Here is a 16721-nt window from a genome sequence, read left to right as displayed (position 1 = left end):
AATTTATTGTAAAACAATTTCATAGGCAGTAAAATGCCGAAACCCTAAGATATTTCCGATGTAACTCGCGATATTTGGAGACATGAACTAATTAAACTTCCAACTTTTACACTGTTTAGACTAAATAACGATTAAAGCTTCATCTATCATTGTAATGATGTTACAATTTGAATGGGATGTTTGGTAAACGCAGGTAACTTGATTATTAGTGAGAAATGTCTCTCACCATTCTATAATCTTAAAATTGTTACATTCAAACAATGGAAAACATTTAATCAAATAACAAGAACCCTTAACACACTGCAAGAGTCTTAAAAATATTCTAATAACTCGAATGAAGAACTCAAGTGATCATGTACTTTTCAATCACGATCTTAAAGAATTACAGATATCCACACAAACAACTGAGAGAGAGAGAGAGAGAGAGAGAGAGAGAGAGAGAGAGAGAGAGAGAGAGCATTTTAATTTTGTTTAAAGATTTACGATTCTATGTGCTGAAAATTTTCATAAACGTTTGATTTTGAAATTTGTATTTTATTCTCGCACTTAACATATTATTGGATTTTAAGCTGTATGCCGTATTCTTTTTTATATAATTGTTAAACATTCTTATTTGATAAATAATTTGGCAATGTAAAAATTAGTTATCAGGCAAATTCCTGAGGGAATGAATTCTATCTTTCATCACTATTTGTTCTCTTTACGTGTCGAATTTGGCGTCTTTCGAGCATGAACATGTCCAGCAAGATGACAAAATAGACAGAATATATGTCAAATAGCGGCATGATCAGAGACTTTAATTTTCGTGTGAATTTCTATTGAAAACGTTCTGTAATCAGAAATCACTCATTAATCCCGCGGGAAAAACCCTCAAAACGTTGCACAGTTATGTCCCGTTAAAAAGGCAGGTGGCAAAGATCGCCATATTGGTCCACAATCGGGATTTAATCATTCTGTTGTAAAAATAATTGAGTTAACATCGATCTGAATGAGCACTTAATGATGAGAATGATTTCCCACGTGGGTTCAGAAACAACACGGCGTAATCACTTAGTTCGTCGACACTCGCTGTACAACTATTGTAATTGTCAATTGGTCTACAATTTTACATGAGCAATTATAGAACGGACGTTTAATAAAATCCTTCTCTAGATTAAAATCAAAATTGTGGTTTTTGTCAAGATATTGGTTTCTTAATCATACCGACCAGAAAATCCGGTTAAACATTTAAAATAAAGATATTGCTTTAGCTTCAATGTAAGAATATCTATACATTTATCTACACAATTGTAGAGTACCAAATTGAAATATTTTAAACGTATTGTTAATCTTTTTCTGTATTTTTCTGATTTCAAGTTTCAAGTATGGTTCTTTTTCTTCTATTCGGAACGTCAGATAAATTTTCTCACAATGAATTATCTTTCCCTACAATTTATTTTTGTGAAGTATATATTAAAATAATGCATAATCTCACAGGCTAAATAATATTTGAAATCTGCATTTCACTTCTATTAAAATCATACAGTCTCACACCACATTTTACTATATCTATTAGTTATCATTTTGCTCACGGTTTTCGGATTTCAGAGAAGTAATGATATTCAAATTCCACTAATTCAAACTGTATCCTTATATTGCTTCTTTAGCAACACTCAAATAAATATCTCAAATCTCAAAACATAATTACAAAATATCAGATACATTGATATCATCTCATATAGAGCGGAGGACTGTTGTGACAGAATATACATTACAAAAACACCCGGATGTAGCTGATACAAAAATAACGTTAAAATGGAGAAACAGAAGTAAGCGAGACAAGACAAAAACAAAGCTCATAGACAGTTGCATAGACTTTATACAAAAAAAGAAGGATAAAAATATGTTGCATAGATGCAGAAAAACGTATATAATCAGTAAACATATTTAACATACCAGAACAAATTGAAATTAATAAATTATTGTAATGGTTTTTAAATATGTCCATATATATATAAACGAGTCTAAATTGAAAACTCGTTCAAACCTATGATTGCGTTGGATAAAAACCGCAATTTTTATACGTGTGCATGTAAAACAAATTCGTTGTAGAAAGGTCTAAAAACAGCACAAACAACATTTTCCAAAAGACCAAAAACGTGAAGAAGTATATTTAAACAAAGCGCATTTGACTAACTATATATATATACTGGCCATCTTTTTTTTGTATTGTTTGAAGTGTACATCGTATTTTTTTATCTATTAAAACAGTATAAGGGACTTTACTAATTGAATTTTCCTCGGAATCGGTATTTTTGTTATCTATGAATACAGTATTATAAGTCTAAATACTCAGTTTATCTGAACTTTTTTAAAGTGTGTTTTTCGAAAAACTAAGAATTTTTCTTATCACAGGCATAGATTACCTTAGCTGTATTTAGCACAACTTTTTGGAATTTTCGGTTCTCAATGCTCTTCAACTTTGTACTTGTTTGGCTTTATAAATATTTTGATATGAGCGTCACTGATGAGTCTTGTGTAGACGAAACGCGCGTCTGGCGTACTAAATTATAATCCTGGTACCTCTGATAACTATTGATGGGACTTTTCCCGTTCACCACTCTTGCGACAGGCTAACCAACATCAACCCCAAACAGTTGCTCCAAGGGTTTTCAACAAGAATAGAGGTGGCTTCGTATACGAGATATCATACCTAACGTCCTCATATCGACATCGTCCGAGGGTGCTTATATATATATACATCCTGCAAAGCAAAACGGAAGTACTACTGCTAGAGGGATCAGGTCCAGGGAGGACAATTTGATATACCAAGCCTCAATAAATCGAAACCAAAAGAAGGATTTTGTGTCAAAAAATAGTTAAAATCCACCATATATCTATGTCATGATTGTCTAATACTGTTGTGGACATTTTTGACGGCATATCTTTGATGGTCTCTATAAGATTTGCTCATAACTTTTATTATTTATCTATGGTCGTATGTTGACTTTTTGTTGTCGTTGATTCTTGTGTTGATAGTTTTCTGTCTCGTTGACGTATTACTTTTATCTATTTTTTATTGTGTAAATCCCTTGTTAATAATAAAAATCGTCGTTCAATTACTAGTATATTTAAAACGGCCATGTTCAATAAACACACTATTTCTGAGTGTAAGGAAAACATATGTATATGTCCAAAGCAATTCTGTATTGTTTACTTATAGTTCTTTTGGAAACTAAATACATTGATTTGCAAAGTAGCAGTAATTTATACGTACATGTAAATTAATATAATTATATAGATGATAAAGTTACAAATGATATAATTATGGCTAACATGCTTCTTACATTATTTATTCTTTGAAATGTTTCAAAGAGGTTCAGTTTGGTGTACGTATAAATTCGTGAACATGTAAGTACTGATATTTGCGTATTTTGGAAGTTTTTTCATTGTTGAATTCCACACAATATGAAGGGTTTTTGATCTCGTTCGTTTGCTGCTTCCACTCAATAAAAAGCTTCATATTGTAACTCGTAGCTGGTCCGAGAACACAATTAATTCGTAGTGCATTTCTTTTAGAACATAAATGAAAATTAAAAAAATCCCACCTGCGCTTTTCAATGAAATTTTTACAGTGTGTTGTACTACTTTTGGGACAAATTATATCAAAATTATAGAAAACTTCATCGGCTCTAACTCAAAATATGAACAATTTTATGTTTAGGGTGTCTTGAAATCTTTTGACAGCGTCCAAATCACTACTTTCCTTTAAAATTCTGGACCCAAATTTTTTTACAGTGTAATTTCACCCCCCTACTTCCAATTTGAGACATAAAACATGGAGAAATAAATTTGGAAGGGGTATGAAAAATATTGGCAGGTAACCCACTGTCAACACTAGGGACTATATTCGGGACGAGAACAACGAAAATCAAGGGACGAGAATTGGGGTCCCGGACCAGCTGATATTTTACAATCGCAATATGCAGATAGCCTTTCGAGCTATATTTGCATCTTTTGGAAGATAGATAAATAATAAAAGTGATTTCTTTGCTTCACCAGCAAATCAGAATATGACCTTTCATAATACAAATAAAAAGATAAAAGAACACTTTAATTTTTATTAAAATCTTAGTTAATTCTTCAAACAAACAATAAAATATTATTCAATATTTAACAAACTGTTTTATGTACATGTATAAATATATATCTTTACTATTGAGCAAAATATTTACAGTAATAAACATAAAGCTGGATTCTTAGTATTATATTAGAAAATTAACTAATCCGAGCTCTGTCCATACAGATAATCTCAATGAAAAAATAAGTTTATGTTGTTACAATATTTGTATAAAAATAATTCTGTAAAATAAAATGTACACTGTAAAATATAAGTTTTGTTTTATAAAAATTATTTTCATTCATTAAATACATCACATTATTCTCAAATCAAACCACAAGAATATGATAACAGTGATATATCGTCTGATAATGAAGCTACACTTAGTTTTATTAGAGGTAGATAACACAAATAGTATGTACATTTGTAATTGTACATGTATTACATGATTGCTTCAGTACTGTGTGCTAATATTATAATTTGGTGTTTTCAACTGAAAAAATGTTTGAGTTATTTCCCTTTGGATAGTTATTTGGATTTTGCTCTGAAATAATGGGGCTGCGTATTGTTATGATTTTTAGTCATACCACATGCATATTGTCCTATGAAATTTGACAGAACATGCAGCTGGTGGCATCCTTATTTGAACACAATTTGGTAATCGACAGCCATGGACGTGCATGCATGTGAGTGAGCATATGAAACGTTATTTTGATACACATATCCATACTTGTAATGCATTAGTTAAATGTGTACATGTTAACATATCAAAAGAATGAACATGACGTGAATAGGTGTATATGACAAGACAATGAAATACTTGGTTACGAAAGATTAAACAGTGCATGGAACAGTGCTAGCATTGTTGATAGACAGAAAGTTCCAACAGAAAAACTCTACAGCAGATTTTTTTAAAGGTCAAAACGATGTGTTAATTAAGTATATCTACTCTAAAACATATGATTATATATTAACATTGTTGATAAAACGTGCAAGTGTGAATTCAAACTATTGCACACAGACCTGCGAATTGCACGGGATCCGTTGGATGATAACATTGCATATTGCACCAATGATTAGAACATTATGTTAAATGAAAAACGCTGAATAAAATGAATAAGAAACAATAACAACGATAAACCAGAAAATCAAATGAATGAACTTACTGTTTCGCCAAGTAGAAGATTTTTTTAACATTCCTTCATTAGAAAAACGATTATCATCAGGCTAAGTTATCTCCCGTTATAAGGCTGAGTTTTACTTTGTTTTAATCCACCAAAAAAATTATGTAATTGTAAGAACAGTATTAATGATAAGATAAATCACAAAATCTTTATTTAATTTAAACGAAGATTTTTACAAATTAATTGGGTCCTTGAAAATCTAGACCGATCATTTTACTGCGTTTTTTAAGATTCCAGATGGTGGAAGACCCCCATACTACATAAAAGCAATGCGAGTCTAAGTATAAACATATATGGGAATGAAAACAATTGGATTCGCATGAAGACCTGACCAAATGATGCGCCATCTAGTATACATGCATCATCCTTTATTCGAGTACATAGTCATATCCCTGGCCTCACGGTCATAAAACTTTCGAGCATGATTTTTGTACTCAGACTCGAAAATCAACCAATCAAATTACTGGATTTCATGTTTCGAGCATGATTTTTGTGCTCCGAGCACTGAGCAAAGTTTTATGCCTTTAACCCCTGAGCTGAAAGTGAGAGGAACATACGTAACCCAGCGATATTTTAAAGTCAACATATTTTTAAACTAGAGGCTCTAAAGAGCCTGTGTCGCTCACCTTGGTCTATGTGCATATTAAACAAAGAACACAAATGGATTCATGACAAAATTGTATTTTGGTGATGGTGATGTGTTTGAAGTTCTTACTTTACTGAACATTCTTGCTTCTTACAATTATATTTATAATGAACTTTGCCCATTAGTAACAGAGAAAAATATTTGGAAAAAATTTACATAAATTTACCAAATTAATGAAAATTGTTAAAAATTGACTATAAAGGGCAATAACTCCTTAAGGGGTCAATTGACCATTTAGGTCATGTGGACTTATTTGTAGATCCTACTTTGATGAACATTATCGCTGTTTACAGTTTATCGCTATCTATAATAGTATTCAAGATAATAACCAAAAACAGCAAAATTTCTTTAAAAATTACCAATTGGAGGGCAGCAACCCAATAACCGGTTGTCCTATTCATTTGAATATTTCAGGGCAGATATATATTGACTTGATTAACAATTTAACTCCTTGTCAGTTTTCCTCTAAATGATTTGGGTTTCAGAGTTATAGGCAAAAAACTACATTTTACCCCTGTTCTATTTTTAGCCGTGGTGGCCATCTTGGTTGGATGGCCAGGTCATCGGACACATTTTTCAAACAAGGTACCTCAAAGATGACTGTGGCCAGGTTTGAATTAATTTGGCCCAGTAGTTTCAGACGAGAAGATTTTTGTAAAAGATAACTAAGATTTACGAAAAATGGTTAAAAATTGACTATAAAGGGCAATAACTCCTAAAGGGGTCAACTGACCATTTCGGTCATGTTGACTTATTTGTAAATCTTACTTTGATGAACATTATTGCTGTTTACAGTTCATCTCTATCTATAATAATATTCAAGATAATAACCAAAAACAGCAAAATTTCCTCAAAATTACCAATTCAGGGGCAGCAACCCAACAACAGGTTGACCGATTCATCTGAAAATTTCAGGGCAGATAGATCTTGACCTGACAAACATTTTTACTCCATGTCAGAGTTCCTCTAAATGTTTTGGTTTTTGAGTTATAAGCCATAAACTGCATTTTACCCCTATGTTCTATTTTTAGCCGTGGCGGCCATCTTGGTTGGTTGACCAGGTCACGCCACACATTTTTTAAACTAGATACCCCAAAGATAATTGTGGCCAACTTTGGATTAATTTGGCCCATTAGTTTCAGAGGAGAAGATTTTTGTAAAAGATAACTTAGATTTATGAAAAATGGTTAAAAATTGACTATAAAGGGCAATAACTCCTTAAGGGGTCAACTGACCATTTTGGTCATGTTGACTTATTTGTAAATCTAACTTTGCTGAACATTATTGCTGTTTACAGTTTATCTCTATCTATAATAATATTCAAGATAATAACCAAAAACGGCAAAAATTTCCTCAAAATTACCAATTCAGGGGCAGCAACCCAACAACAGGTTGACCGATTCATCTGAAAATTTCAGGGCAGATAGATCTTGACCTGATAAACATTTTTACCCCACATCAGATTTCCTCTAAATGCTTTGGTTTTTGAGTTATAAGCCAAAAACTGCATTTTACCCCTATGTTCTATTTTTAGCCGTGGCGGCCATCTTGATTGGTTGACCGGGTCACGCCACACATTTTTTAAACTAGATACCCCAAAGATAAATGTGGCCAAGTTTGGATTAATTTGGCCCAGTAGTTTCAGAGGAGAAGATTTTTGTAAAAGATTACTTATATTTATGAAAAATGGTTAAAAATTGACTATAAAGGGCAATAACTCCTAAAGGGGTCAACTGACCATTTCGGTCATGTTGACTTATTTGTAAATCTAACTTTGCCGAACATTATTGCTGTTTACAGTTTATCTCTATCTATAATAATATTCAAGATAATAACCAAAAACAGCAAAATTTCCTCAAAATGACCAATTCAGGGGCAGCAACCCAACAACGGGTTGACCGATTCATCTGAAAATTTCAGGGCAGATAGATCTTGACCTGATAAACATATTTACCCCATGTCAGATTTCCTCTAAATGCTTTGGTTTTTGAGTTATAAGCCAAAAACTGCATTTTACCCCTATGTTCTATTTTTAGCCGTGGCGGCCATCTTGGTTGGTTGACCGGGTCACGCCACACATTTTTTAAACTAGATACCCTAATGATGATTGTGGCCAAGTTTGGTTCAATTTGGCCCAGTAGTTTCAGAGGAGAAGATTTTTGTAAAAGTTAACGACGACGGACGACGGACGACGACGGACGCCGGACGCAAAGTGATGGGAAAAGCTCACTTGGCCCTTCGGGCCAGGTGAGCTAAAAACACATAACCATAGAAATGCCGTGTCTCAACGAACCAATATTTTCATGATTTTCCAAGAATGTAACTAAAATTGTACCAACTTCAAAGGTAGCAAAGCAAGTCCTAAATATATTTTTAGGTTGCTGATCTGATTTAAGACATGACAGATTAAATCTAACCCACCTACAGTTAAACATTGCATTCTATAGTAGCACCATGTATACTTGAACACACAATTCAACATACATAAATTATATTTAGTCCATTGATTGTTCGTAACATCTTGTACCATTGGATTGGAGATCTGCATCGAACTTAAATTGGCGTTTATCATAGAATTTCATCAACACAGGATTATGAGGATGAAATTTTTTGAGATGGAGGTAATGTAATCCTGGATCGCTCTCTGCATTTCCACAGTCCTCACACACGTACAACTTCCGTCTGCGCTGTTTATGTACAAATGTAAAACTGACACCATGGACTTTTTTACCGTGAGATTCCAAAGAGCATCGCTGTGTAAACGCTTTACCACACCTATCACATTTGTATGGTCGCACACCTATAGGTAGGAAAAGTAATGGAATTAAACATGAGATAATCTTTCTCATACAATACTTCAATGTATATTGCATTTCAGAAATAAAGATTAGTTCCGCAAAATCATTTAAAGAAAGATAACTCAGAATATATATGTGGAAAGTCCTCCAAAATTGGCTTATTATTTCTTTTCTTTATATCGAAATGTTATTGACAAGTATAAGAACGTATTTCGTTTACTGGTTCTCTTGAAAAAGGATAAAGCGTGGTAAACACAGTGATAGAAGCAAAATCTGATGTCATATTCTGCACATTTCTGGTATAGATAAAAAAGGATGAAATAATGAAGTGTTTGAGTGTGACAATTATTTGAAGCATAAAACGTACAATAGTTATAGTATTCTATGTAGTAATCCAAAGTATTTTCCAATGCTCATGTGTTGACGTTAATAACTTATATCTTTTTTTAATATTGGTACCATGCATTTTTATGTCTCGGCTACATATAAAACATACATTTTTAAATGTCATTTACTTATAACTTACCCGTATGTGTTCTCGTGTGTCGTTTCAGATCGAACGTGTCATTGAAACCTTTTCCACAGAACGTACATAGAAATCTCTTCACTTCGCTATGACACTTCAAATGTCGGTTAAGTAGTCTTTGTAAACTGAATTCTTTATTGCACATACGGCATATATATTTGTTGTCTTCTGTCTGTTTAACTGTAGAATACATACAAATATATATAAGATAAGATAAGATAAGATATTTTTTATTTCCAATTATGGGCCCCAAAGGGCATAAACATTACAACATCAATAATTTTTTCATAATACAATACAAACAATGAGATAATAAAAAAAAAAAAAAAGTTAAACGAGAACTATTTAAGTTCTTAAAGAATACGTAGATAAAGAATAGTATGTTTTTTTTTTAATACTAATGCATTTTATTGCAAGTGTGGTTGATATAGATAACAAACAAGCAGCCCAAAAAGAAAAAAAGAAAAATAGATATCCACATATGTATAGTACACAAAAAGTTGGATCAATTAAATACATAATAATTAGCCAAAAAGAAAGTATATATATATTAGTATAAATAAGAAGATCATTATGTGATATGAGTGTCAATGAGACAACTCTCTGTCCAAGTCACAATGTAAGAAAAGTTAACAAGTACATCCGTGGTATTTCCACTTTTTTGTTTCGTCTTTGATAAACAAAGTTGTTTCAAACACCTTAGACAACATTGTATAAGCTTATGTAATAACTTGCTTTGGGCTTACTAAAAAGATTGTTTAATATGTAAATTTAAAATAATTCAATTATCTTTTTCATGAGAAAAGTAATTTCTTTTATGGAAGGACAAAAATGCATTGAATAATATTTTGAATGAAACTAAATCCGATCGACTCACCATGACCTGTCGTCAGATCTTGTGGAACATGTGCCAATAATGGATTCTTTATTCCATAACCTCCGTTTACAAGCTCTACACCCTGTAAAATACAAATGAACATGCATATGTACACATATATATTGATAATGTAAATAAAATTTAAAAAAAAAAATGAACACATGATTTACTGTATGCAAATCTTACAGGAGGGATATAAAAACATATCGGAACAGCTAGACATCAACTTACAGGTTTGAGTTTTCATGTCAATATGCCTTTCATTAACACATTTTTGAATGAACTATATATATTGGAATATCTATATCAACATCAAAAAAGTTGCAATAACGAAAAGGCAAACATTCTAGTATGATTACATGTGTACAAACATTCTAGTATGATTACATGTGTACAAACATTCTAGTATGATTACATGTGTACATTCTAGTTTGATTACATGTGTACATACTTTGAGATATAAAACATTGACTATCATTTTATTTTTTCTCAAACGATTCTATCTTTTTCCTCAATATTCTAAAATATATTGAAATTTTCTGGCCTCTTCTGTTCTATTCGAATGAAACTTTGATGGTTCAAGCAGTTAAAAAATGTTTTGACAGTAAACACAGTGTAAACTTAAGACTTTAAAAACAAAGTGGGGGATAAATTTAGACAAAAAGAGATTTTAAGAGGAGGTTCCTAAAAGTAAAATTCAAATTTATAACGATTTATTTTTGCACTGATATCAGCGAATAAAATATATCTGTCAATTATTTGGGAATTTCCTCCTTTGATCTAACATTATCTCGTACATGAATAAAAAGTGTACTCTTTCTCGTAAATTCATTATGTTATAATTACATTAGATGTATGTTTCATTATAATACGTTATTCTGATTGGCCAACTGCACATCTCGTGCTATTCCTGAAACAATTGTATTAAGCCTCGGTCACACCTTACCGGATAGCTCGAACGGACGCCTAACGGATAACTTTTTTTCAATCCGTTAGACGTCCGTCCATATCCGTTGCATGTCCGTTAAGCGTCCGTTTTATCCGTTGCATGTCCGTTAAGCGTCCGTTTTATCCGTCGACGTCCGTTCTGTCCGGTGGAAAATTTTGAGCATGTTCAAAACTTTGAACGGACGTCTAACGGATAAAATGTCCGTTGAACGTCCGTTAGACGTCCGTTAGGCGTCCGTTTTGTACGGTACTCGTCCGTTTTGTATCCGTTACGTGTCCGTTATACATCCGTTGGAGGTCTGGCAGATAAATTCACCAACGGACTTCTAACGGACGTCTAACGGATAAAACGGATGAGAAACGGACTTCTAACGGACGTATAACGGACATAACGGATGATGAACGGATCTGAAACGGATAAAATTGATGCCAATTGAAAATTTCTCGTCAGAAATGCCAAAAATATTTCTTAAGGTTCATGAATTCTTATTATTCATAATCGATCTTAGAGTAAGGGCACATCTTCACAATCAATCAGCTGTTAAACTTATTCAGGTCAGACACTACCCTTTAGCGGCATTTTGAAGAACAAACAAAAACCAGTTACACAGAACTTTGACAAATAGATTTGCTTTCATTATATTGCATGTTTTTTCAGTTTTGTTTGGTAGGATTTGCATGATTTTTTATGTGATAGTCGGTTAAAAAGTTCATCAGAGCTCATGTTTTGTCTGTTATTATGTATATATATGCCGACTCGAAATAAAATCAACTTACTTAATTACTTAACTAGAACAATTTCAATATTAATGCGATTGACATGTATTATTATTGTCGCCTTTAATTTTTTCGTATATCTTGTTTATCCGTTTTATCCGGTACGCTTCCGTTAGGTGTCCGTTTTATGCGGTACTCGTCCGTTGGATGTACGTTCGACATCCGTTCTGTCCGTTACGTCTCCGTTTCTCGTCCGTTGCATATCCGTTGCATGTCCGTTATGCATTCGTTAGGCGTCCGTTTTAGTTGGTCAGTACATCAACGGACGCCCAACGGATAACAATTTTGTCAACGGACAACTTTTATTTTCATCCGTTAGGCGTCCGTTCGTCTTATCCGGTAAGGTGTGACCGAGGCTTTAGACAATAACATTTATCATTCATGATGACACGAGGTCCCACAATAAAGTGCACAGGTAAATTAAATGAAAACTTGATAAAAATCGTGTTTTCAGGATTCTAGCTTAAAAAATGTAATTATAAGTATTGGATGCTTCTTTTTGTAACTTTATAGGGTTGTAAAAGCGTTGACCGTGCGCACATTTTTAGTATGAAGCGCTTCCGCGCTTCATACAAAATGTACTTCGGTCAACGCTTTTACAACCCTATAAATTTACAAAAAGCAGCATTCAATACTTAAATAAAATAACTATACCGGTAATATTTTGAGATCAATATCTGTTTTTCTGCATAGTGCATCCGTACTTATATCAGGAGTAAGTCTGTTGCTAAGGCTGTTATACTCCATGGATACATCAGAGCATGGACTTGGTATAGACGACGGCGACATAGGCGAAGTGGACATAGGCGAACACAGTTCATGTTGTCTAAATGGGAAGATAGATAACGGCGACACAGGACTGTAGATGTTCATTTTAGGCGGGTGTTGGACATAGTGATAAAGATCAGAATCCGGAATCAATGGTAGGAACATTCGTTGTCTCTCGGGTTTCTTTCTAGTTGGCATATCTTGCTGCTTTAGAACCACGGATTTACATTCGGTACTGCATTCATAGCCGCCATTTTCTTCAGATATTGTACGCTGCTGGAATTCGTCCAATTCTGGTGTAGGTGCAATATCGGAACACACATCTATAATTGATAATAAAAAAGGCACTTATTAGAGAAGTAATTTATTATAAGTCTCGCATATAGAAAATGAAAAAAAAACCTCGATGAAGTGTATTTTCATATGAAAGCCAAGCAGGGATCAATGTTCCTCGAAAAATATATTCCCGTTTAATGAAGTTATAAACGACCATTTGTCAAATATTCGCATAATTTAACACATATAAAAACATGTTAGACATCTCCTGTGGCATTGGAACGTTACCTTTCAAAAGGTTTAATGAAATGCTATTACAGAAACGCTGGGATAAAACGATAAATCATAATAGATTATGATACGCTATTAAATGGACGACAGATTATGATACGATATTTAACGGACGGTAGAGTGTGTCGTTCGTCAACATCTTCGGTTTTTGTTATGTCTCCGTGCGTCTCTTAAAACAGAGAATAAACATTATGAAATAAAACCATCGGTGCAAGGAATTCAATTTAAAAATCCACTCCTGGGTTATTATATATAAGTATCACAAATATAATGAGATGTTGGTCCATGTTATGAAACTAACGACCCATCACACTCTCCATGACTTCGGCCTGGGGTTAGTTTTATTATTAATGTAGGACGGATGCATCTTTTTAACTATATTTTAAAAAATAATAATAATATTTAAGTCCATTTCAAATCTGCCTGCCCATAAATCTTTTTGAATGTTATTGAAACCTTCTCATTCTCTTTACATTAATGCTGTCATTTTTTAAGGGATGTTTTATACGGAAATAATAAAATGTTAATTTTTTTTTTATAGAATTTCATTACTAACCTTATTATTCCTCAACAAAACACGGTTGTCAGATTTATATATAAATCAGTGAAAAAGATTCTTCAATTTCATTTACTTTATATTTCTGTCAATTTAAATTTTATTAAACTGCAATTTATGAGAGTACACGACCCGATGAACAGGTGCGAGGTTTTACAATATTTTTTTCCTATATTGGATGGTGTTATATATCAATGATTTACACCAAATTCCGTCAAATTTACGATAGTGTTAATACAGTCTTTTTCAACCCCCACCCTGTGGTATTTTAACACTAAAATGTATAATAAAATGTTAAAAAAGGATACGACAAATAAATAAACTAAAAAGAAACACACAAATCAAGCTTTTTCTTCCTCCTTCAGTAAATGTGAATGAAACGCAACCAAACTGTTTGGATACTATTAAGATATAAGGAAACATATATCCAAGTGCAGATAGCCTTTGATCCATCATTATATGAACAAGATACTCTAGAGAACTTGTGTCGCTCACATAGATATATGTGTAAAATCGTCGTTGTAAAGTTATAAATTATTAATTAAAAATTAAAAAAACCAAGTTGAACGTACATGTATTTGTCCTATTTCAGCTATATCGGCCATGTTAGTTAGCAGGCCGGATCACCGGACAAAAATCAATAAACTTTATACCACAAGAAAAATGTTAAATTTGGTTCAAATCTGACCAGTAATTTCATAGGAGACAGCTTTTGTAAAAGTTAACGGACGACGACGGACGACCGACCGCAAGTGGTGAGAAAATCTTACTTGAACCTATGGTCAGATGAAAAGAAAACAAACAAACAAACTTTAAAAATGAAAATGTTTTTTTTTTTTTTTTTTTTAATTTGATGTTTTGCATGCTAGTTTGAAATAAGACTTTAATAACAAATAATTTGGACCTGGCAACTGAATAGCTGTGATCATATGTAAAATGAAATGTAACATGATTGGCTGGTCACAGGATGAGATTTTGTCATGCGCACCAAACATCTCCCTCGGGTAACATCCTATAATTACTGTAATTACATACTTGAACAGTTACATTAAATATAACTGTCAAAGATATCAGTGTCTATACACTTTGTTTATTTTACATCCATTCATGATTTGTTTTGTTTCCATTTAAAAGATTCCTCTTAAATCTTTCAATTTTAAGCATCTACACACCCAAACGGTTTTTGTAATTAGTAAGATAACTGAATACACATTATAGGTATATCGCTGGGTAAATAATACCATGCTGAGGACAATGTACTTGTGGGAATCTAAACAAACTCATTTGTTCGCAAGTGTTTCTTCTATTAACAAAATATGTAACTGAAGATGTCTAACTGTTTTATACAAAAATGGCAGGTTTGAATTCCTATCAAATGTTATAAATGGAAACAGCTTGCGTTTTCGGGTTATGCATATTCAAAAAATAAATTATTTTTTTATCAATTCTTTCATATCTTATGAATTTCTCTTCCTAAACTTTAGTCTGGTGCATGCTCATTTGGCAAAATTTACAAAAACAGTATAACAATTTAATTCAATGTTTATTTTGTTATTCGTATACATTCACGGCAGGTATATCGAATACAGAAATTTGATGAAATAACAAGTTTTATTTTTTGAAATGTTCAAAATGAAATAAAGTATTTAATGTTTAAATGGCGTTGTGTATGCCTTGATACAAGACTTATTGTTTATGATTAATTAATGGTCTTATTGGCAATCATACCAAATCTTCTGTTTTATGTTTAAGATAGGTTAATAAACATGCATTAAACGCTTAAAATTTAAAAATTCGTTATGTTTTATTTTGTCCTGTATAGTAATGTTCACCATTGAGACGAGACGTATAGTATTTAATAATCTGTTCGGCAATAACTAAATCACCGAATATATACTGTACATGTTTAATTTGCTTTCTGGCCAACTGTTGTTCAATCGTTATCATTAATTTGTGCATCTTTTGAGTTTGAAGATATATCTGAAAACAGACTACAAGCGGCCGGCAGTGATTACTAGTGATTTTTTTGTTAAATATTTTTATTGCACCATAGAGCAAACTAAAATTCATGATGAATATAGCTATTTTCAAAATTTGTAAATTTTAAGTAGAGAAAGATGATGATAACTTAAGTTAAATAAAGTAAGTATTCATAACATTTTCTTCCCCTTAAATCAAAATATATCCTCTTATATGCATATCGATGTTATCCTCTGCTCCTAGAGCCAGTTTAATCATTTTATTAATATTTACCTTTAATAACACTATTCCTAAGATTCAAATCATCTTGGCTTGAGACAGCTACATTTAACGTTATATCATCTGCTTTATCTTCATCCCCAAATGTTTGTAATTTGGCACTACACAAACTTCTATTCCGCTTATTATATTTCTTTATTAGGAAAGATTTTGGCATTTTTGTTGGTTTTTTTTTCAAAAAATTTCTGACTCCCAAATTGTCAACATATGCTATGGTGAGCTCACGTCTCTGTTTTATAGCATTGATGTAGTTTACTAGTATAACGGGCTTATTTTCCGCAACCTTTTATATACAAACCATCTATCCGTAACAATGAAATGATACACCTTCCCGTTTAACAAACAGTTTGTCAATTTAAGGTATCTTTTAAGAAAACAACACAATGAGAAGGATGCGCTCGCTGAACCGGGAAATATTTTAAAAAGCGTTATACTACTTCTATTTTGATGTAACTTATGTGATTTTTTTGTAATGTTTTAAATGAGCAAATGTCTTCACCTATGTGATATAATTTAGAAATCATTTACATATTTTAAAATTTTGAATCAATTTAAAACTATGAAACATATTTATTGGTAACTATGATCGTCTTATTGCTGCGGTGAGTAATATTCATTTTATATCGCCCTTCGAAACGCTTCCACCCAGCTAATAAAGCATCCCACGCTTAACAGCCGAGATTTTCGTCGTAAAAAAAAATTGATATAATTTCTTT

The 16721-nt window shown here is 32.4% G+C and overlaps 1 protein-coding gene across 1 annotated transcript; it reads right to left on the bottom strand.

Annotated features, from left to right (window-relative positions):
• Nucleotides 1–8188: 8188 nt before the first annotated feature.
• LOC143085027 (uncharacterized) lies at nt 8189–16292 on the bottom strand. Its single transcript, XM_076261156.1, has 5 exons — nt 16000–16292; nt 12510–12946; nt 10131–10212; nt 9254–9433; nt 8189–8729 (listed from the first exon to the last, which is right to left on the bottom strand). The coding sequence occupies exons 1-5, from the start codon at nt 16160–16162 to the stop codon at nt 8425–8427; spliced, it is 1167 nt and encodes a 388-aa protein (XP_076117271.1). The 5' UTR covers nt 16163–16292; the 3' UTR covers nt 8189–8424.
• Between the last annotated feature and the right edge of the window lie 429 nt (nt 16293–16721).

The sequence above is a fragment of the Mytilus galloprovincialis genome, chromosome 8, assembly GCF_965363235.1.
Source record: "Mytilus galloprovincialis chromosome 8, xbMytGall1.hap1.1, whole genome shotgun sequence".
NCBI lineage: Eukaryota > Metazoa > Mollusca > Bivalvia > Mytilida > Mytilidae > Mytilus > Mytilus galloprovincialis.
This window is presented reverse-complemented; position numbering and strand designations above follow the sequence as displayed.

Bases quoted from the DNA above. Each gene is read 5' to 3' on its own strand.
- LOC143085027 (XM_076261156.1), bottom strand. From the start codon at position 16,162: ATGCCAAAATCTTTCCTAATAAAGAAATATAATAAGCGGAATAGAAGT. The intron at 10,213-12,509 runs GTATAGTTATTT...TGTATTTTACAG, and splicing joins TTGATCTCAAAATATTACCG to GGTGTAGAGCTTGTAAACGG. The intron at 8,730-9,253 runs GTAAGTTATAAG...TCCTACCTATAG, and splicing joins ACACACGAGAACACATACGG to GTGTGCGACCATACAAATGT.